General features: G+C 42.6%; 1 protein-coding gene across 1 annotated transcript in view; it reads right to left on the bottom strand.

The window, feature by feature from the left end:
* DOCK11 (dedicator of cytokinesis 11) overlaps positions 1 to 23,049 on the bottom strand; it is a 176,312-nt gene that overhangs the window by 122,596 nt on the left and 30,667 nt on the right. The window contains exons 3-7 of the mRNA XM_024750587.1: positions 5,337 to 5,453; positions 5,164 to 5,253; positions 4,264 to 4,346; positions 3,185 to 3,254; positions 2,418 to 2,513 (exon numbers count right to left, since the gene is read on the bottom strand). Of these exons, the coding sequence (XP_024606355.1) occupies positions 2,418 to 2,513; positions 3,185 to 3,254; positions 4,264 to 4,346; positions 5,164 to 5,253; positions 5,337 to 5,453 (456 nt within the window). The remainder of the gene's footprint in view (positions 1 to 2,417; positions 2,514 to 3,184; positions 3,255 to 4,263; positions 4,347 to 5,163; positions 5,254 to 5,336; positions 5,454 to 23,049) is intronic.

The following is a 23,049-nucleotide window of genomic DNA, read 5'->3' as shown; positions in this document are numbered from 1 at the left end:
AGACAATACAAAAGCTAAACAATCAATCTTTGACTAACTGATTGAATTGCTTTTCTATTTCTGTTGTAACAAATTACCGCAAACTTAGAGGCAGAAAACAACATAAATGTATTAGCTTACAGTTCCGGAGGTTAGAAGTCTGACATGGATCTCACTGGGCTAAAATCAAGGTTAGAGCAGAGCTGTGCTCCTTCCCGGAGGCTCTAGGGGAGAATCCACTTCCTTGCCTTTTCCAGCTTCCATTTCTTGGCCCTTTCTCCAGCTTCAAAGCCAGTAACACAGCATCTCTCTCTGACCCTGCTTCTGCCCTCACATCTCCTTCCCCAACTCTCCTCTTCTGCTTCCGTCTTCCAGTTTAAAAGGACCATGATGGGCTTCCCTGGTGCCGCAGTGGTGAGAGTCCGCCTGCCGATGCAGGGGACACGGGTTCGTGCCCCGGTCCGGGAAGATCCCACGTGCCGCGGAGCAGCTAGGCCCGTGAGCCACGGCCGCTGAGCCTGCGCGTCCGGAGCCTGTGCTCCGCAGCGGGAGAGGCCGCAACAGTGAGAGACCCGCGTACCGCAAAAAAAAAAAAAAAAAGGACCATGATGATTACATTGGATAATCCAGGCTAACCTCCCTACCAGCTGATTAGTGATTTTAACTCCCCTTTGCCATGTAAGGGAACATTTACAGATTCCAGGGATTAGGAATGGACACCTTTGCATGGGGGTCTTTATTCTGCCTACTATATTAACCAATCTGTAGTTCACAAATTATGAAAGAAAATTTAAAGCATGCACTTTTTACAGACACCTGTATTTTGATTTACAATATATGAACTCCTAAAAAAGTTATATGTAATGCAAATTATAATTTAAAGTCATTAGAATAACTCACTATTGAAAGGAATCCTGTGAATTGTTTTGTAAAGATATTAACTTCCTAACGTCTTGTTTTAGAAATCCAGATTTCCGTACATTATACTTACTTAATGTTGAACTAAAACTTAAGTACGGGTAAAGCATTTTAATATTTTGAGAAGGTTAGGGGAAGGGAGTGCAGTCAAAAACCACAGAAGCATTTTCTAACAAACTGCCCAGAATTTTCACCTTCACACATGCACTTCGGAACCCGATAACTCTGATAGGTAATACGATAAACGCCTGAGTCTCACTCACTCAGCTAGGAAGCATCAACAGTGTGCTGATTAAGATCAGAGGCTCAGGCATCAGCCCTCCTCCCCCGGTTCAAATCCCACCTCTGAAAACTCGAAGCTATACGACCTTGGGTTAATCACTGAATTTCTTTGTGCCTCACTTTCCACATTTGTCAACCAAGAATAATAATAATACCTGTGTCTTAGGGCTGCCATGAGGATTAAAAGAGATACAGAATATGAAACATTCAGCATGGTGCCTGGCACACAGTAAGTCATCAGTAAGTGGATTTTCTTATCCTCACCACGTGCCAAGGCCCAGGCTTAGGTGCAAGAGACACATAGGAAGCATCCTACCACTTGGATTCATTATTTTCAGGGCTTGAAAATGAAAGTGAGAACAGGACATGACCACTAAATGGAAAGCAGCAGGCAAAATATTAAATTAAGATAAAATTTGAGTCTCCCTTTGGTAGACAACCATGGTTTCTGCTTGCAGGCTGTGTGAAAGATAGAATGACCTTTAATACTTAATGGAAGTGTGAATCATCCTTGGCAAACCACATGACGTTCTACTGAATATCTGGAAGGACAGTTATATTTGGTATCAGAGAATAATTCGGTTTTCTGCTCAGAATTTTCAAGTAGCTTGTTAGTTTTACCTTCGGATTTTAATGGCTCTCCACAGCCTCCCGAACAAAAGCCAACCTCATGTCCGAGGCACTCAAGGCCACGCACAAACCCCCGTACACAAACTCGCTATTCTGGCCAGACTACAGAAGTCTCTAGTTCTGACAGCACTAAGGTACCGCTTGGTATAGTAGTTAATTTGGTATGTTTCTTATCTAGTCTGGAGGCTTTTGGAGGCCAGGGATCCCATCTTAGCGAGCCATATGTTCCCCACAGTGAACAGCGTATAATAAGCACCTAATTAATATCTGCTAAAGAAAGAGAGTACCCTATTTGTCTACTCATTTACATTCATTTTCACACAGGAACCTTTGATGCCTTTTTTGTTTCAAAGCTATTGTCTTCATTCAACTGACAGCCTCCTTTTTAAACATCCTGATTCAGAAGGTAATAATTACATTTCTTTAAAAAGGTGTATGAGTTCTTAAATTCCATACATTTGTGAGAATCCTCTCACTGAAGATTTTTTTTTTTTTTTTTTTTGCTAGGGCTCCTTGTAAGAAAGTTTGAAAAAGAAATATTGTTTCCAGACAGGCTAGTCACGGCAATATCCTTAAAATGATGAAATAATATAATAACTACTTCTTACCTTCATGGTAACCGTGATGGTGCTATTTACATTGGCTTTATGCAACCAGCCTTGTTTTATCACACCGCCCTTCTGAGAACATAAAGATGAGGAATCCTGAAATAGAGCGAAAACCATCAGTAAAAACAGCAGCTGGCTTGGCATCTAATCAAACAGTTGGGGGGCACGAACTAGGCCCTGCCTCACTTTCCAAAGCATAAAGTTCCCCCTACCCCCACCCCCCACACCGTGAAGATGCCTGATGAAACTTGAAATTGTTAACTACAGGATGAAAGGCTCTGTGCCGTGCACACAGTAGGCACTCAGTATTTACTGGATCGTATGGACTGTGTTCTGGGAGAGTTTTCTGCATTACATAAACAGTCAAACTGCACCTCAAAATGTCACAGACATCCGGGCCATCTGTCCCAAGAGGGATCTATCAGGCAGGACAGTCCAGATGAATCACCATGCCACATGCCCAGTGCGGGAAAAGCAACTCTACAAGCGCGTCCCACAGGTGGGAAAACATGTTTTATACACACATCACAGCCCATTTCACTTGATTTTTCCTAAGCTCCATTTGGAAATCTGCATCGGCAGGCGGACTCTCAACCACTGCGCCACCAGGGAAGCCCCCTAAAAAAAAAATTTTTTTTAAAGACACTCGTCAGCTTGAAAGCTGGCCCCGGATCATTCAAAAACAATTCTTTCCCTCATCTTTTCTCAGGGAAATCTCTCAGCAGAAGTGATCTTGAAGAAACCAGCGCAGTTGGCCCCATCTTTACCTCATCCTTCTCACAGTCCTCATCAATCTCAAATACATGATTGGGAATCTTTTCCGGTCGCAGAGATTTGCTGAAAATACAAGAGAGTTGTCTTAGACACTAAGCAGGACAAAAAAAAAAAAAAGCAAGATGAGTAGACTTCTCTCTTTCACAACCACGGAAACGCCAAGACATAAGAAGGAGAAATTGTTTTCTCCTTTCCGAAGTCAGATTCTCCCCTATGACTAAACTTGCATTACCTTTTGTAAAAGGACTCCCACACGTGCAGCCAGCAGCAAAGACGTAACTAAGCCCAAACGGCAGAAATTGCAAGGAATGTGTGCCAGAGCTGTCACTGGTGGTGGGACCTTATCTTTCCCAGGCCTAAAAGCAACATCAGGTCATTCTGGCTCTTCCGTCTGTTTGCTGTATGACCCTGGACTGAGCATCTTAGGACTCAGCTTTACAGGACATCTTCAAGACTCAGTTTTCTCGTCTGGGAAAGTGCCTTGAAAACTACAAAAGGCTACACCAAGTCTTATTTCTCCAAAACATCTCCCGTACGATATCCTGTGAGGTTAATAGTATTACGGATGAGAAAGGGGAGAAAAGTGAGGGTTCAAGTGACTGAGTGACTAGCCCAAGGTCATCCAGCTAGGAAGTGGTAGAAATAAGATTTGAACCCTGACAGTCTGGATCTTGGGCCGGGGCGCTCACGGCTGCCCTTCAACGCAACTCAAAGAGATGTACTTTTGTCGAGAGATGTCTGGGGCCTTCAACCTGAGCCAAATGTCTTCTAGCTTCTTCACTGACAGCACTAGAAAATGCTCGCTACATTATCCAGAATCAAAGAAAGATGATTTTATGGTCAATATAGATGTACCAAAGCCAAAAAGTGAACTCGTCCATCTTGGAAAAAATGTCAATGAGCAAAGCTAAAATATATCCAATTACCCAAAATACATTTACCAGACATGCTGGGTGTTTTGAGGTTTTGCTTTATTATATGTTATAATTGAGAAGCTTCACAAATGGTTTGAAAAAAGGTAAAATGTTTAATAACTCTCCTCTTGAAAGTTTCCCTTAAATTCTAAACTTACCATGGCAACATTCGAAAGTCCCCAGAGAAGTCTTCATACTTGTAGTTTACCACATGCCAATCTGTGCTATAAGTTTTAATACACTGAAAGAAAATAAGAATCTTTAATTTGAAATGTAGGAAAAGTACATGTATATCTGCTTTTTTTATGTCGGGTAATAGGCTGACAGACTTTTAAAAATCATTTGGGGAATGCTGGTACTGGGCTCTTCCCTTGGGGATTAACCGTGTCTTCCTAAACCAGTTGGTGGCAATAAATACCAATTCACATGTTCTCTTGGACACTCTGACTCCAAGTCCAAAGAGTATTCAAATAAAAAAAAAAAAGACTAAGAGGACTTCCCTGGTGGTCCAGTGGTTAAGACTTCGCGCTCCCAATGCAGGGGGCCTGGGTTCGATCCCTGGTCAGGGAACTAGATCCCACATGCCACAACTAAGAGCGTGCATGCTGCAACCACAGATCCCGCATGCCGCAAGAAAGATCCTGCATGCCAGCAACTAAGACCCGGCGCAGCCACATAAATAAATCAATAAATAAAAGTAAACAATGTCCTTTGCCTTCTTAAGAAAAAACAAAAAAAAGACTACGAATACAAGCTACTTGTGAAAGTATTTAAATTGTATCCTCTATATCCCATCATATAGACTTGTTATGTAGGTCAGTTAAGTTCTAGTAATTTTATTTTCCATTTACACTAAAGAAAGAGTATTTTATTTATTTTAATTTTTAAATTAATTTTATTGGAGTACGGTTGCTTTACCGTGTTGTGTTAGCCTCCACTGCACAACAAAATGAATCAGCCATACACATACAGATATCCCCAGGAAAGAGTATTTTAAATACAGTATATTTAAAATGAATGAATGATGAATTTTCTTCTGTGGCCTTTGAGCCTCTTACCTCTTTGACAAACAAACTCTGGGCCCTCTTCTCACCATCTTCTGGTACAGTGGACTGCACCGTTCTGCGTTGACGACTTATCACCGAGATCTAGAAGACAAAGAACATCCTCGCTCTATGAACGGCCTTGAAAAATGCAGTTTTGTTCTTTAAAGAAGTGCTTGTGAACTCACAGATATATCTTCCATTGGAAACATAAGCAGATCTCGGAGGGGGTCGCTGTAAATCTGGGTTTTTCTTTGGGTGATAACATTCTCATAGTCCAAGGGCTCAACAACTTTGGTCTTTTCCTTAATGAGAGACGAAAAGAAAGTTAATACTGTCAAACTCACGAGGGAGTAGTTCCTCCTCGTCATGTGTCAAAGATACATTATTTCACCAAAGAAGGGATTACTGATACTCAGCAATTAAAGGAGACACTTTTATGAGGGAAATATTCTCCATAGTTAGACCCGCACACCAAATACATACATACAAACACAGATCTCTCTGCTAAACACAAGAGTTCAGGAGAGACAGCCCTGTACTCTGCTTATCCTCCCAACAATTTATTGAATTTAAGGCAAAACAAAAAGTGGCATATATGGAAGCCTGTCAGTTGATATTTACTGAGTATGCACTATTCACTGAGTAACTAAAGGGGAGAAAAGTAGCAACATTCCTGTGCCTACTTGGTACCAGGCACGCTGTCCAAAGGATATCTCAAGTTTCCAAATAGCTGGGGCAGGCATGGGTACTGGAGATGCTTGATCCAATGGGCAGGGCATGAAAGGATGAGGTTCCAGGTGGCAAAGTCAGGGGATCCCTGTGGGACTTCCAGGTGACCCGGCCATTGATAGTAGGGCCACAGCCCGAGGCCAAGGTTACAAGGAGCAGGGTTAGTGACCCTGAGAAATCCAGGATGTGACTGATTTAATAAGAGTGATAACAGCATTTACTGAGCCTTTTCTAGATACCAGGCACCGTGCCAAGTGCTTTCTCTACATTTTTTCGCATAAGACTCATAATAACCCTACGAAATAGATTAAATCTTTGTTCCCATTTTACGGATGAAGAAATCCTGGACTCAGAACAGGTTACGTAACTTGCCCACCTTCAGAGCTGGAATTCAAACCTGATTCTGTGACTCCAAAGCTCTGTTCTTTCCACCTCATATAGCCTTTCCTCCCCTGAGAAATACAGCAAGATACTAAAGTTCAAGGTACTGAACTTGGAATAGGATCCCATCACCTACCTTCCTATCATCTATTCCTTCACTGAATTTACCCTGATCTGATACACTGTCTATTTTACGGCTCTGCCTGTTTAAGGGCAGGGATTTCCCTTCATCTGTTCACCACTATAACCCTAGCACCTAGAACAGTACCTGGCACTCAGTAGACAACCAGTCATTAGTGTTGAATGAACTTGGAGATATTCAGATTCTACCAGAGCCATGTCTCAACACACTACTGTAAACCCAGGCGGGTATATATTATTGATTTCTAGTAATAACGTTTTACTTAAATTATTCTTCTTAATAATTTTATAATGAAAACTGTATAAAGAAAACTTGAATTTAAGATATATTAAAACTTAACAGCATAATGGAATAGGGGTTATATTTGTATTTGTGTACATAGTATTTGAGGCAGTCTCCAGTATGCTGTATCCAAACCATCCTTTGAGAACCGTTTTTATACATGGTCACAGCTATATCGCAGTTCCATATCTGAAGGGCGTCACAGAGTTTCCTCTGTAAGATTAGTTAGTGAGAGTAAACCACTCTAACGAATGAGAATCAGTGTTCAACAAGTCTAAAAGATCCTAACAAAAACAGTATAGAGGTGCCCCAAGAAGTTAAAACTAGAACTACCATATGATCCAGCAATCCCACTTCTGGGTACATACCTGAAGGAAAAGAAATCATTATCTCCAAGAGATATCTGCACTCCCATGTTCACTGCAGCATTATTTACCACAGCCAAAACACGGAAACAGCCTAGGTATCCATCAAGAGAGGAATGGATTTTTAAAACGTGACGTGTACATATATACAATGAAATACTGTTCAGTCATAGAGAAGAAGGAATTCCACTGCTTGCGACAACATGAATAAATCTTGAAGGCATTATGCTAAGTGAAATAAGCCAGACAAAGACAAATACAGTACGGTATCACTTATACGTAGAATCTAAAAAAAAGTAGAATGGTGGTTGCCAAGGGCAGCGGGGTGAGGGAAAACGGGGAGATGTTGGTCAAAGGGTACGAACTTTCAGTTATAAGTTGAGTGAGTTCTGAGGATCTAATGTACAGCACGGTGACTATGGCTAACAATACTGTATTACATACTTGAAATTTGCTAAGAGAGTATATCTTAAGCATTCTCACACACACAAAAAAGGTAACCATGTGAGGTGACAGATGTGTTAATTAATTCCGATCGTGGTAATCATTTCCCAAGGTATACGTATATTAAATCGCTGTACGTTCTAAATATACACTTTCATTTTTCAATTATATCTCAATAAATCTGGGGGAAAAAGATCCTAACAAAGATATATTTCATTTCAAGTCTTAAATTTGGATTTATTGACCCATGAGATCAAATGAAGCAGATCATCCCTATCACGTCTACGGATACCCATGCAAAACAAGTTGAAATAAAAGAAAAAAAACTCCTCTATTTTGTGAACTCAGAGATTTTTCTGATAGGAACATTTGACCCCCTTGTCCCATATCTACCATGTTTCGTGGACCCAAGTGAAAGGACACTGTGACTGGAGCTTGAGCCCTAACACTTAGAGTCTGTGATCAATTTCTCAGAGAAGTTAAGTGAATAAAGCCCCATCTAAGAAGGCAAGCCTGGGAGATTGGGACTGACACATACACACTACTACGTATAAAACAGATAACTAATGAGAACCTGCTGTATAGCACAGGGAACTCTACTTCACTTTGCTGTACAGTAGAAACTAACAACGCTGTAAAACAACTACCCCGATTTAAAAAAAAAAAAAGGCAAGCCTTAGAAACTGAATTTCAAAGTTTTGCTTTCGGTGCCAACTATCTTCCCAATACAGATTGCAAAAACAGTCCTCCAATTTCATTGTTTAACCTGTTGAATTAGCATCTGTTAATCTTCTCTGCACAATAATTTCACAGGCACCTGCTCCAAGTAACTTTGAAAAAGAAAATCCTCCTTCAGCTTTCTAACCTAGTTGTCAAATTACTATGCTAAAGGATACGTCAAAATGAATCACTTGTTGAAATGTACAGTATATGCCTTCTAAAAATGAAACTTCCAGCTCTCCCTGTGTTTCAAAGGCCACATATTCATGTTACAGAAAACGAGGTTTCATTTTTCATAGAAAACTGATTCAACTAAGCATTCTCGGTCTTCACTCCTACTCCTTTGTCAGGGGTAGCTCAACTGCAGAAGAAGCTGGGGTGGCTATTCTGGGTCCCACAAATCTTCCCCTAGAAGATCTAGGCCTGTGAATCAGGCTTCATTTTTACAAAAAGAAAAAGAGAAGGATTAAGGGCCCCCTCCCATCCCCCAGCTGCCTCCAATCCCCATTTGTTTCTCCAGCCCTCTCCCCGGAATTAAAAGCACAATTCGAGCTGTCAGTAGGATTCAGCTGTAACTCTGTTGGCATCAGAGACAAGGGAAACCTTTGACTTTTGGAATGACCATGACTTAATGGCAGCTCTGCCCGGCGGTCTAGAACATAACCCTTATCTAACTTTCCTATTCGGATTTATGATTTGATTATCAGACTTACAGGGTTACCCGAAATAAAGCTTCCATCACACACAAAAAGGGTCTTTCTCTCAGGTTTGGGCACTGCCCTCCTGCCAGTTCGTGCACTGATTGGCCTGAAAAGGTGCTTCTTCCTAACGCAAGAAAACTGTGTTATAATAATCAGTAGTTTAGGACTTCCCTGGTGGCACAGTGGTTAAGAATCCGCCTGGCAATACAGGAGACACGGGTTCGAGCCCTGGTGCGGGAAGATCCCACATGCCACGGAACAACTAAGCCCACGAGCCACAGCTACTGAGCCTGCGCTCTACAGCCCGCGAGCCACAACTACTGAGCCCACGTGCCTAGAGCCTGTGCTCCGCAACAAGAGAAGCCACCGCGATGAGAAGCACGCGCACCGCAACGAAGAGTAGGCCCCGCTCGCCGCAACTAGAGAAAGCCCACGCACAGCAACGAAGACCCAATGCAGCCAAAAATAAATTTATTTAAAAAAATAATAATAATCAGTAGTTCATAAACACCCAAATAATAGCAAGGTCCCACTGCGTCCTTCTATAAGTTCTGTAGCAGCGTTAAGTAAAAGGCAAAAGCATTTATATAATCTGGAGAGAAGCGAGCATATGTTTCAGTCTTCTCTTCCTAAGTAGTGACAGGAAAACCGTCAGCCTAAATTTGGAACCTACTCAGTTTTCACCACGCAGGGGGAAAAGAAAAAAAGGTTTGCCTTTGAAAGTTCTCATTCACTGATTCCTGAGCTCTCTTGAAATAACTTGCTGCTCATATTATTAGGGTTTTGGTGGTTGTTTCACTCCAAGATGACTCTGCAGCCTTTAAGAAAACACTTTCAATATATGTTCTACCCGTTTCTTAACCAAAACGCATCAAATAGACAAGGATAATACTATCATTTCAACTTCGTACATGAAGAAACTGGCTCGGAGCTTAGGATCAGCTATCTACATCTAGCGGTAGAATCAGGATTCAAATCCAAGTCTTCCAACTACTGAGCCTTTTTCTGTTCTTAAGTGTCTCCCGAACTCGACTTACTCATGGTACAATCTTCAAGATTTCTGCCACAACTTCTGCACTATCATATACTTCATATTTTTCTTCAAATCAAATCTCTCTTTCATTGAAATACATTTATTGAAACAGTAAGCTTTATATTACCCCCCAAAGGAAAATAAGTCAATATTTTCCTAATCCCCAAAAAATAAAGTTTTAAATGTCAACCTTTGTGCCATGGTTCAGGACACAGTACACTCTTCCAGACTCAGGCCACTCGGACCAAATCTAAATAGACTTCCACGTGTATACCCTCAAATTGTGAAGAAATGCACAATTCCGCAAATGGAGATAACTTTCTGATGTCTAACATAGAGTGAAAGGACAGAGACTGAAAAAGGGAACTCATCAGTACAGATTCGGTTACAGTCTGCTTCTTGGTACAAAGAGAGGATGCAATGGATTCTTACCGGGAGTCACTAACAGCATCAAACACTTTAAGACTTTATGATTTTGTGGTGGTCCCTGTACATCCACTGTACAGGATGACTGATCTTTCATCATCTTAACTATGTATGTATAAATGTAAAACCAAGCTTGCGACCCTAAAATGATATGTAAATATGTATATGCAGGTATACAGTCAACCCTCCAGCCACTCGTGTTTACAAGCGCACATTACTAGTAAGCCGGTTTATGCTCGCATTAGAAACTTAACCGTATCATTTCAATTGCATTTTTAAAAAGCAATCATAATCGCGTAATATTTCCGTGTCAACAGTGCAAAATCAGCCTGGGTTACTTTTTTTTTTTAAGGAATTTTGCCTTTTTTTTTAAAATTAATTAATTAATTAATTTATGGCTGTGTTGGCTCTTTGTTTCTTCTGTGCGAGGGCTTTCTCTAGTTGCGTCAAGTGGGAGCCACTCCTCAGCGAGGTGTGCGGGCCTCTCACTATCGCCGCGGCTTCTCTTGTCGCGGAGCACAGGCTCCAGACGTGCAGGCTCAGTAATTGTGGCTCACGGGGTTAGTTGCTCCACGGCACGTGGGATCTCCCCAGACCAGGGCTCGAACCCGTGTCCCCTGCATTGGCAGGCAGACTCTCAACCACCGCGCCACCAGGGAGGCCCCAGCCTGGGTTACTTTTGCTTAGATATTACACCAAAGGTCACTCGTTTGCTGGTAAATTTTCGACTTTTAGAAACTAGTTCTTAAGAATTCTAAGAATGTCTCTTCTGCAAGTCTGAAGTGAACACTGGCTTCACAGAATCCCTTCTGTATCACACTGGGAGGGAGAGCAGAGCAGGCAGAAGGCTTAGCAGTGGGGCACGGAGCCAGTTCAAAAATCTCCCACTGCCGCCCGCTTCTCCACATTAAGTTTTGGTGCCAGACGGAACACGGCAACGACTGGTTTATGAAGGAGAATGATTTAGCCCAAAAGTTAGAAGCTGATTTTTGCAGTATTGTGATCAGACTGTTTCAATGGCATCTGAACATAATCTTATTGAAAATGACAACCATCTTAGAAAAGAAGGAACAGACTCAAAAAGAGGGGGTTACTCCGCAAGTCTCTCCTTCCCATCCTTCCCCCACCTCCCTCCCTTGGGAATGTCTCCAGAGCCCCCTAAGGGATTTAGCTCCCCTTTTGTTTCAGACATTTGGAGCAGGGTCTGGAGCGCTTTCTCCAGAGATCTCAAAATAACACTTTGCGCTCAAAATGGCCACTGGGGACATGCTGCTTCCGGCAACGAAGAAAAGAAAGTGGGTTTGGTGGTAGAGCACACTTATCAAGTCCCTGCTAAGGTCCAGGCTGTGTGCCAGCCCTTGAGAAGCTCACGGTCTAGAGCGGGAGGCGGATAAACCCAAGACGTTTAAGTTGATCACAGAGGCTGTTATAACCTGAAGCACCACTTGGCTTCCATGCATCTGTCAGACCCTCTGATACCACATCTTCTTCCAACAAAGCGACTGCACAAGTGTTCTTGCACATTAAAGTGTGCAAGCCCATCTATTCACATTTATATCAGAAGAATTTCCCTGTATGGGTATATGTGGTCTCGGATCATTTCATCTTGTCTTCTACTTTAGTTGATAAATTCTGTAAGAAACGAGAAACGTCACCACTGCAGACTAGAGATTTCTAGAGGGGGACCCTACACAGCATGGCAACACAGGAACCGTAACTGTAAGGAACTTTTTCATAAGTTTCATGTCAAGAATATTTCACTTTGTTATGACCTTGTCTTTCCTCAATCGTATGATTACCTTTCACCAGCTCATTTCTTTCCCTCTTTCCCAAAAGGAACTCAAGTACCGAAGAAGCTTTGAATTAATATAATCTGATGATGATGCTAGGGGAGGGAAGGCCATCTTTTCAGTCAGTATAACCGACTTGGCAAAATAGACACGAACATATTTTATTTTATTTTATAAAATTATTTATTTTTATTTTTGGCTGTGTTGGGCCTTCGTTGCTGCACGCGGGCTTTCTCTAGTTGTGGCGAGCGGGGGCTGCTCTTCGTTGCAGTGCGCAGGCTTCTCATCGCGGTGGCTTGTCTTGTTGCAGAGCACGGGCTCTAGGTGCACGGGCTCAGTAGCTGTGGCTCGCAGGCTCTAGAGCACAGGCTCAGTAGTTGTGGCACACGGGCTTAGTGGCTCCGCGGCATGTGGGATCTTCCCAGACCAGGGCTCGAACCTGTGTCCCCTGCGTCAGCAGGAGGTTCTTAACCACTGCGCCACCAGGGAAGCCCGACACAAACACATTTTAATAAAGGTTGTTTTTCAGGACAAATGTTGGCACAAAAACGCACATACAAATCACATTCAAGACACTGACCTTTCTTAAAGCTAAGAGCTAAAGGGAAAATCATACTTTTCATGAGACCACGGGGTCATGCTTATTCCTAATTTACACCTTGGCTCTCACATCATTCCTGTGACAGCCCAACCTCCAACCTCTCTCACCCACAGCTCATAATGTCCTTCCCAACCACTGCGGCATTTGCTCACATGCAGCTGTAATTGCATTGTGGGTACTTTGCATATTCGTCTCCTTAGCGGGATTGTAAACACCTGGAGGGGGAAACAGTGCCTTGTACATTCGCTGACCTTTCCACTGAGTATTAATATACACCAAGCTAAGCATTTTCTATTATCTCACTTAATTCCTTCAAAAACCCTGCAAGGGAGGTTCTTTTACTGTGCCCATTTTCAGACAAGGAAACTGAGGCTCAGGCAGGTCCAATGTCACACATTAGTGGAGCTGGGATTCAAATCTATATCTGATGGACTCCAGAGCCAGTACCCCTAACCATAACACCTAAACAAAACCAAAACATTTCCCCACCCTCACTCCTACCATGTTTAATTTCCTTGGATGGACTTGACATTTTAGGATTTGCTAGCACTTACTTCAACTACACCATCATTTTTACCAAAGTGAGATCTTGCCTTCTCATCGCCCTGATGATGCTGAGCATGAGTGCCTTGCAGAGCTTGTAATGTAATTGGATAAGGAGTTTTACATTTCTTAGCTGTTGCTTCCAATTTAGCATTTGCCATCAATGAGTAGGGATTAGCACCTTAGGTCTTCTACTTTGGGGAAAGGAGTTGGCAGATTTGACTTCAAGTGGGTAAGAATCAGATTACCAAAAAACAACAGTAAGATACTGTCAAGGGACCGTGTCTAATTCACCTCGGTATCCTCCACAGAGAGAACCTAGAAGACAGCCGTGAGAACTACAAAGCCAGAAGCTTTTGTGGTGCATGAGGGATAACCGGCTGAATAATAGAGAGAGACTGATCCTACATGTATGTATGCCTTCCAAGCTAAAACGGCAGCACACAAGGAGAGAGGGACAAGTCATTGATTAGCTAAGGCTTTCAGAATTCATTTTCAGATCCCAGCTTGAATTTAATTTCTGATTCCAAGAAATCAGCAAAATGAGGTTCTAAAGGTATTTAAATCTAACTGAGGAAAAAGAAAACTCATTTCTTTCCTTGTTTAGAGTTTTCACATAGGGAGGAATTCTTTTTAAATGCCAAATTACTTCCCTTTTCTAAGTCTATTCGGCTATTTATATAAACTCAAGAACTATTTTTAAAAACCTACAAAGAATTTATATTATTTTTTTAAATCACAAAATAAACAAGTCTCATATGTACTATATGATTAAATCAAACTCGGTTAACAAGTGTTTTTCATTACAGCCAACTCAAATATTACGCAAATAATCTAGATTATCTACAAATGAATAAATAGAATTTCGATGAACTCCATACCCCCAAACTTCACTTTAACTGATAATTATGTTTACTCAATATGCTGGCTGACAGGTAGGAAAATTGATTTGAATTCAATCACTCCTTACGTTTTGTGTCCACTTTCTGCTAGTATTTAAATGACTCAAAGATAAGACAAGGGCTTCCCTGGTGGCGCAGTGGTTGAGAGTCCGCCTGCCGATGCAGGGGACACGGGTTCGTGCCCCGGTCCGGGAGGATCCTACATGCCGCGGAGCGGCTGGGCCCGTGAGCCATGGTCGCTGAGCCCTGCGCGTCCGGAGCCTGTGCTCCGCAACGGGAGAGGCCACAACAGTGAGAGGCCCGTGTACCGCAAAAAAAAAAAAGATAAGACAAAAAGAGGTAAAAATGAAAAGAAAGGATTGAATAAATTGAGAGTATGGCAAAGTAGCTTTTTGAAAGAACACTGTTTCTATTCTTTAGCAAGCCATTATTGACAGAAAGAAAGAAAATGCACCTTGGTTACACATAACAGCTTTCTTTCTAACAAATTAAAGAATTTAACAAGTTCACATAGACATACAAAATTATTAGACAATTCATTCAAGCAAGGAGAAATTAGACTGTGTGCCCATCAACTAATTTATAACCTGCCTTGGATCTTCGTTCCCACTCCAGTAATGACAGAAAAGAAATCTTGACTTTTTCCTGAGTGTGACAAACAGAACCATAACATACCTTGCATTCTTAAGCAGAACAAAATGTAAAGTGCACTGATGTTCTATAGGTATGTGGATTTAGCCAGCTAGATTACTAACATTCCATGAAAACATAAAAACCCAAAGGTCCTGTTTGTGTCATCTGAAAACAGCAGGACAAGCCTATTTCGTTACAAAAGCTCCGTAATCTATAAATCAGCCAGCCACACATCATTTTCCATACTGGATCCAACCACTGGTCTATCCATCCCATTAATCTGCTCCTGACAATGGAGTAAAGAAAATCGATGGGCCCCATTTTGAAAACCAACCTTGACAGGGGCAAAAACGCACTTTTCTACAAATATTTTCATTTTCCATAATTGGTCATATTGGATCTATCCATTAATTGAAATTCTCTCTGCCTTTTTTGAACCTTACCAGTATTTTCAGTGTATACCACTTCATGAGATAATACATTCTAAAAGCTATTTGAAATAAATAGAGAGGTCCTTTAATTTTTCTTAAGTTTACCTCTTTAAAATATCAGGAGATGCCCTATGTCTTGGTATAATATTCCAGTATATGGTGACCTGAGCCATGTTTATCCTATCTACCCACTTGTGATTAAACAGGCAGACCTTCTTCCAGTAGGCTCTGCCTTTTGGTGACTTGAGGCAGGAATCTACAGATGATCTTCCTGGTCATGCTGCATGTTTTACTGTCCTTCCAGCCCTAACGCATCCTGGGCAGACTGTTCTCAGCGTTCAGTCTACAATCACTCCCATGTTGCTCTAGCGTAGCATAATCAAGCTCAAAACCTACTCTCCTAGTAATAAGTTTCAATTATCTCCCCAGCTCTTGTCCATCCAGAAACTCATCTCTCACTTCCTGTCCACATTATCCAGCCTCATGGGGTCTCACTGGGGTACAGCTCCTAGAGCTTGGCCTCTCTCAACTCTTAGGAAAGGGTGTTAAATCAGACCAGCATCCCTTGCTTAACCATCCCTTGGCTATTCAGCTTTTCTACACAACTTCTTCTTTAAAAAATGCCTGTATATCACCTTTGTTTCCTTCTTTAAGCCAATTCCCTCCCTATGACAAACCTGTATCATCAGAGATACCACCTGATAGGAGAGTCTTAGGGGCTGACCCCTGTGAAAGGTTCTTTGAAGTTCTTAAGTTAATATCCTTGAGGTGATTAAAATGTTATAAAATCGATGTGATGGTTGCGCATATCTGTGACTATATTAAAAACCACTGACACAGACACTTTAAATGGGTGCGTTGTATGGTATGCAAATTACATCTCAACAAAGCTATTAAGAAAGCTAGGGGAAAAAAATAACCTATCCAGTTTCACTTCCTTATACCTAAAAAACCCCTCCACTATTTAGGAAGAAGAGTTCCCCGTACAGCAACCACCAGGCCCCTCAGCAGAATGGTTAGGTGTCAATGTGTGGGGATCCTACACTGTAGCTAGGCTGTAGCCAGAGATTCCACTGGCAGGCCTGGAACAAAAGTGAGGCTTGCTGCCCTGTAGCTCCCTGAGGGCTCTTCTGGAGCTCTTACACAGAAACACAAAACACACAGCTTAGTTCTGACTGTCACTGAGCATCAACCATGTGCCAGAGGCAGTGGGCTACAAAGCTGAGAAAACAAACGTGGGCAAGATGTGGGTGCTGCCCTTCAGGAACTCATGAGCTTGAAGGGAAGACAGACGCCCTCAACAGAGAGTTAAAATACGATGGGATAGGGACTTCCCTGGTGGTCCAGTGATTAAAGCTCCGAGCTTCCACTGCAGGGGGCGCGGATTCATCTCTGGTCGGGGAACTAAGATGCCATGCGGCGCAGCCAAAAAAAAAAAATACACGATGGGATAAAAATACACGATGGAATACGAGCTGGGACAGGAGACACAGAGAGTGCTGTGGGGATGCAGATTAATTCCACGGGCGAAGGAAGCTCAGAGAGGAGGTAGCATGTGCGCTGAGCCTTGAAGGACTGAATAAAAACGCCCATGGCAGGCAAGGTGAAGAAAGGCACTGCAGGCAAAGATGAGAGCGGAAGTAATAGACGAGGATGAAAAGCATGTGTTCAAGGAGTCTGGGGACGCACAGAATAAGGAGAAATGGCCGGGAAGAGCTGGAAAGGCACGTTTACGGAGAACCACAGATGCCGAGGCCATGAGATTGGACTGTTTCCTAGTGTAGGCGATGGGGAGCCAGCAGAGAGGTTTTTAAGCAGGGGAATGACATGAACAGATGTTTTACTCATATTTATGCACTGCAAGCCAGAAGGTCAGCGCTAATGGAAATTAATCCATAAAATGACAGCATAGGCTGAAAATCTGTCCCATTGTCTACATTTTCCAGGAGCAATACACTGAATTATGGAAAACTACTCATTAGAGTTGCATACGAAACTACTGAGGAAAATAAAGTGAGGGCTCTGTTTCTGTGAAGAGCTTTTCTTTAACAGAGAAATAAAGAGAAATACTTGCTTGCATCTTCCTTGTGACAGAGATTAAATTCGCCTGAACATTTCATTTTGAAAAGATCAACTGCCAATCTGCACTTAATTTGTTTCCAACACCTTTTCAATGGCTAATTTGATTCAGAATGGTTAAATTTTCGATGCAACGTAAGTTGGATCACAGTATTCCTTTGTTTAAACCCCTTTAATGGTTCAACATAGCCTGCAGAGTTGGTGATTTGTGAAGCAGAGAAAAATGTTGGGGTAAAAATGGGAAAGTCACTACATTCTCCTGGAGAATGCATAATATACTAATATAATAATAAATTTTCTTAATTAAAATTAAAAACATAGCCTGCAGAAAAAAGCTTGAACCGTTTAGCAAGGCTTATAAGATCTGGCCTCCACCCCCAGCCTCCGGCCCAGGCCCTCCAACCCCCGTGGGCAGATCTCCTAATGGGCCCCGTTACCCCACCTTTGCTGTTCCTCTGCCAGTTCTTCCCCCAGCCTCACTGCAAGACTCCGTGAAGCTGCCCATCTTTCTAGGTGCAAATGGCCACTCCCTCCTACCCACTGCTACCCACCTCCTCAAACCCAGAGCTAATGCCTGAACTTCCTTCCCCATCCTAGTCCCATGATGAAGAGCTGAGGAGCCCATTTCCTTTTCTGCCTCTCCCCTCACTAGAATGAAAGCTCTGTGATTCAAGAGCCTTTGTCTTATTCACGGCTCTATCCCCAGCACCCCCAAATTTTATGTTGAATGACTGAATGAGCAAACTGAATCCACTGTCATTTTCTTTCTTCCTTTTTCTTCCTTTCTTTCTTTCTTTCACATCTTTATTGGAGTATAACTGCTTTACAATGGTGTGCTGGTTGCTGCTGTATAACAAAGTGAATCAGCTATACATATACATACATCCTCATATCCCCTCCCTCTTGCGTCTCCCTCCCACCCTCCCTATCCCACCCCTCTAGGTGGTCACAAAGCACCGAGCTGAGCTGATCTCCCTGCCCTGTCATTATCTTTCTAACCCTCAACATTAAGATTTCCTGCCTCTTCCAATTTTTCAAGATGATCACCAACTACAAAACGCTCACTGAAATACACACATTTGGGTAGCTGTCCAAAGGACACTTTAACAATGTGAATCATCACTCATTCATTTCTCTTTTGGTAAATTCACAACATCATATACGAAGTTTTCATAGAACCAGGCACACCTACATGAAGAAATGTAAAGTGTCAGGAGGTAGAAAATCGTGTTGGCTGGGCATTTGAATTAAACTTGAGAGAAAGTTGATGACTCCAGCAAAACTCATTTTGCGCTGGTAACAGTTCTCCCATTGCCAAACTTCCTCCTGAACAACCTCTCTCTCCCCACCCCTCCCCTCCCTTGAGCTCACACTTACTGTGTGCTGAATGTGCCCAGGGTATGTTTTCTGGCTTCCTTCCCTAAAAGTTATCCAAAATGCATCCTGCCACACATGCGCAGAAGCTCTGGCGAGAAGCGCTCCCCACACCCTTATCTAAGCATCCCCGTTTTGCAACGTTCCTCATCCGGTGCAGTGCCACTGCAAGACCTCAGACTTAGAACAACGCTGCCTCTACAAGCCTCTACCTATATTATGTGGCTGAACCACTGTCATGATGGCAAAACTATGTCTTTCCCAGAAAAGAATCTCCACACCTTCTCCCCAAGACAATCCCCAACTAGGCTAACACCACCCTTGCCCATTCTCTCCATGTTACAGCGCATTCCTGTCTTGTGTACATTTTCATTTCAACCTGGACCCCGTGGCCGATAGCCCGGTCACTAGTCCCTTGTCATTCGGAACCACATCCGTGGCCACTCCCCAGCCCTAGATCAAGCCCCCTGCTTGCCCGTCTTTGCTGCTGCAGGAGAAGAGCCTGACTGAGTGCTCAAGGCCTTCATTTACGGGGATACAAATCCTAGGCCCAGTTGGGCTCTCAGTCCCACCCTCAAGGCTTTTACTTACTCCTTGTCAGCTCCCCACGCCCTGCAAGAGAACAGGACACTTGAGGTTTCACGAATGGAAAATCCCCTCTCTTACAATGGCGTCCTGGTTGACCTGCATAGCTTGCTGCAAGGGCTGTTCTACTGAATCCGATGTCCCCGCGCTGACGTTAACAAATTTCACATAACCCTGCATCCTGCCACATTTATTTGGCGCTCAACTCCTTTCTGGGTGCCACTTTCTCCACTCCTAATTTGGTTCCTAATCTGGGGTCCTAAGTGATCCCTGGATGGGCTACGTGGGATCTGTGAAAGTCTGAAATTATATGGAAAATGTTCTATGTACACCTTTACGGGAAAAGGATCCAGAGCTTTCCAGAACCTCAAAGGAGTGTGTGACCCAAGAGAGGCCAAGATCTACTGCCTTACTAACTTCATACCAACAGACTACATTATTTTTATATAGGACTTACTGGTTTTGTGTCGTTATAAAGCAATACATGTTCACTGAATAATCTTTAATCTAAAAATGTAAAAAAGAAAATGAAAGTTCCTTAGAATCTCATCATCCAGAAAGGATCACTGTTAGTGACCATTTTGATGTTTCTCGATCTCTTTTCAATTTTTGCCTCCTTCTAAATTGGATTCATACTGTTGATTTTTGATAGTTACAGGGTTCGAGAAACTTCAGGGTACAAAGAATTTGGGACCAGTGTTCACAACTGCCTTTGATTTCCAAGCCCATCTACCAACAAATATTTCTTGAGCACCTGCTATGTGTATGACATACCACTCCAAAAATCAAGAGTAAATCCTTATTCAAGTTCTCACACAAGGTGTTTAAAAATTCTAGGGATTTCAATAGGCTGTGCGAAGTTCCAGCCCAAGAAAGAGAACACTTTAGCTTAAAATGACTGGACCTATATCAACCAGAAAAAAAAGGGGGTCAGGTGGCAACAATGACGTAATTATAGACTTGGAGGAACACAAACCACTAGAAGTCAGATTTTTTTTTTAAATGACGGTTCTCCTTTATTACCAAAATGCGGACTCTCACCTAATGATATATTTTTTAAAAAGGTGATAAAACAAAATACACGAGATGCGACCATACAGTAAAGGCCCGGATCATCTCACACGACTCATAAACTCATTCTGAGGGAAATTCCCTGTGTTTTGAGCAATGACATTAGGGAATAATTGTGTAGTCTCCTGTGGTGGTGACTGTTCAAAGGACAGCGCTTGTTTGCTTGTGGAATTCCGCTGTGTTTAAGGAGTGTGATTATTTCACCGCCACTGCTTACATATTTCACAATCAAGATAATTCTGGACAAACAGAATCATTGCTTCTTTGCTTTAAATATATATAGGCAGAGGATGAGCCAATTGCAAGATTTCTTACCACTTCAAGTCCACTCCCTCCACTGTACTTTTCATCCCGTATTTAAACACTATCCCATTTTCAAGCAGGAAAGCAAATAAGTCTCTTGCAAGAATTCAAGGCCAAGCCCAGTGAAAGGCTTCAGAGCTTTCTCTATCAGCCATCCCGTCCCTCGCTGAACCACTGAGGCTCTTCCTCCTTCCTCTGACCGTTGGAGGCCCCTCTGAGGGAGCAATCCAGGCCTGACCCTGCAAGAGTTTCCTGGAACATACTGGCATCGACTGGAGAAGCCACAGCCGCTGGCCAGGTCAAAGGCTCGGCCCTGCTTTCTTGTCAACACCTCAACCTGACAGCAGCCACCTGCAGGCTGTAAGTGAAGTGGCCATCGGGCAAGCAGGCCGAGGCGGGCCCGTAGCTGTGCCTCAGCATCTTTCTCTCCCTCTGGGCTATGACCAGAGCTCCTTTCGGAAGGGCCTGAGGCAGCCAGTGGACTGCAAGAGTTAAGAGCCCTCACCTTCTCTTAAAGCAAGAGTCACACTCTGTCTAAGAGGGACTTGAATTCATGGCTAGATGTGATTGTGCTCCAGGGCTCAGTGTGTAGCATGAGAAAGACCAAAGACCTTAAAGTCCTTGCATACACTTTTCATAGAACTGCAGCTGGAAGCCAGACCTGCTGACCCTATTAAGTCCCCATGATGTGCTCAACAGCTTTGAGACATGACACCTGCCACGGCGGCTGCTTCTTTCACTACTATTTCTTTTCTGTTTGGGGATTGTTTAAGGCACCAAAATTTCACGGGGGAATAAGTAGGCGCTACTGTACTACCTACACAGGAAGTGGTAGAAAGTGAGCGTCATTTTACTGACAAGAGGAGAGTAGTTAAAAGTAAATACGGTCAAATGAAAACATTAAAGATTTCTGTATTTTGAGTGATGGGATTATAGGTGATTTTTTTTCTTCTTTTTCTGCTTTTCCCCCAATTTTTCTAGCACAAACCTGCATTGCTATTATAATCCAAAAAGATAAAAATCAATTTTATTAGCTTTTTTAAATTACAGTAAAATATACATAACATGAAATTCACCATTTTATCTTTTTGTTTGTTTTTTTTTTTTTGCGGTGCGCGGGCCTCTCACTGTTGTGGCCTCTCCCGTTGCGGAGCACAGGCTCCGGACGCGCAGGCTCAGCGGCCATGGCTCACGGGCCCAGCCGCTCCGCGGCATGTGGGATCTTCCCGGACCGGGGCACGAACCCGTGTCCCCTGCATCGGCAGGCGGACTCTCAACCACTGCGCCACCAGGGAAGCCCCATTTTATCCATTTTTAAGTGTACACTTCAGTGGCATTAAGTACGTTTATATTGTTCTGCAACACCACCATTACCCATGTCCAAATTTTTTCAGCATCCCAAACAGAAACTCTGTACTCATTAAACCCTAACTCCCCCTTCTCCCCAACCCCCAGGAACCTCTAATCTACTTTCTGTCTCTATGAATTTGCCTATTGCAGGTACCTCACATAAGCAGAATCATACAATAATTGTCCTTTTGTGTCTGGCCGATTTCACTTAGCATGGTATTTTCAAGGTTCATCCATGTGGCAGCTCATGTCAGAATTTCATTCCTTTCAAAGGCTGAATATGATTCCACTGTACATATGTACTATGTTTTGTTTATCTGTTGATGGACATTTGGGTTGTTTCCACCTTCTGACTATTGTGAATAATATGATACAAACACTGATAGGATGTGTGGATAGGAACACTGTGTACAAGTATCTGTATGAGCCCCTGCTTTCAGTTCTTTTGGGTTTATAACCTAGAAGTGGGATTGCTGGATCGTATGGTGATTCTGTATTTAGCTTTCTGAGGAACTGCCAAGCGGTTTTCCACAGAGGCTGCACCATTTTGCATTCCCACCAGTAATGCACAAGGGTTCCAATTTCTCCTCATCTTCTGCAACATTTGTTATTTTCCACTTTTTTGATAACAGCCATCCTGACAGGTGTGAAGAGGTATCTCATTGTGGTTTTGATTTGCATTTCCCTAAAGATTAGTGATGTTGAGCATCTTTTCATGTGCTTATTGGCCATTTGTTTATCTCCTTTGGAGAAATGTCTACTCAAGTCCTTGGCCCATTTTTAAATCGAGTTGTTTGTTTTTTCGCTGTTGAGTCATAGGAGTTCCCCATATATTCTGGATATTAATCCTTTATCAGGTATACGCTATGCAAATATCTTCTCCCATTCTGTGGGCTGCCTTTTCATTCTCTTGATAGTGCCCTCTGATGCACAAAAGTTCTTAATCAACTTTATTTTTTAAAGAAAGTACAGGTAAAATTTTTAGGGCATAGGCAGACAGCCTAAAGTATAGA

The sequence above is a fragment of the Neophocaena asiaeorientalis genome, unplaced genomic scaffold (genome assembly GCF_003031525.2).
Source record: "Neophocaena asiaeorientalis asiaeorientalis breed wild unplaced genomic scaffold, Neophocaena_asiaeorientalis_V1.1 scaffold503, whole genome shotgun sequence".
NCBI lineage: Eukaryota > Metazoa > Chordata > Mammalia > Artiodactyla > Phocoenidae > Neophocaena > Neophocaena asiaeorientalis.
This window is presented reverse-complemented; position numbering and strand designations above follow the sequence as displayed.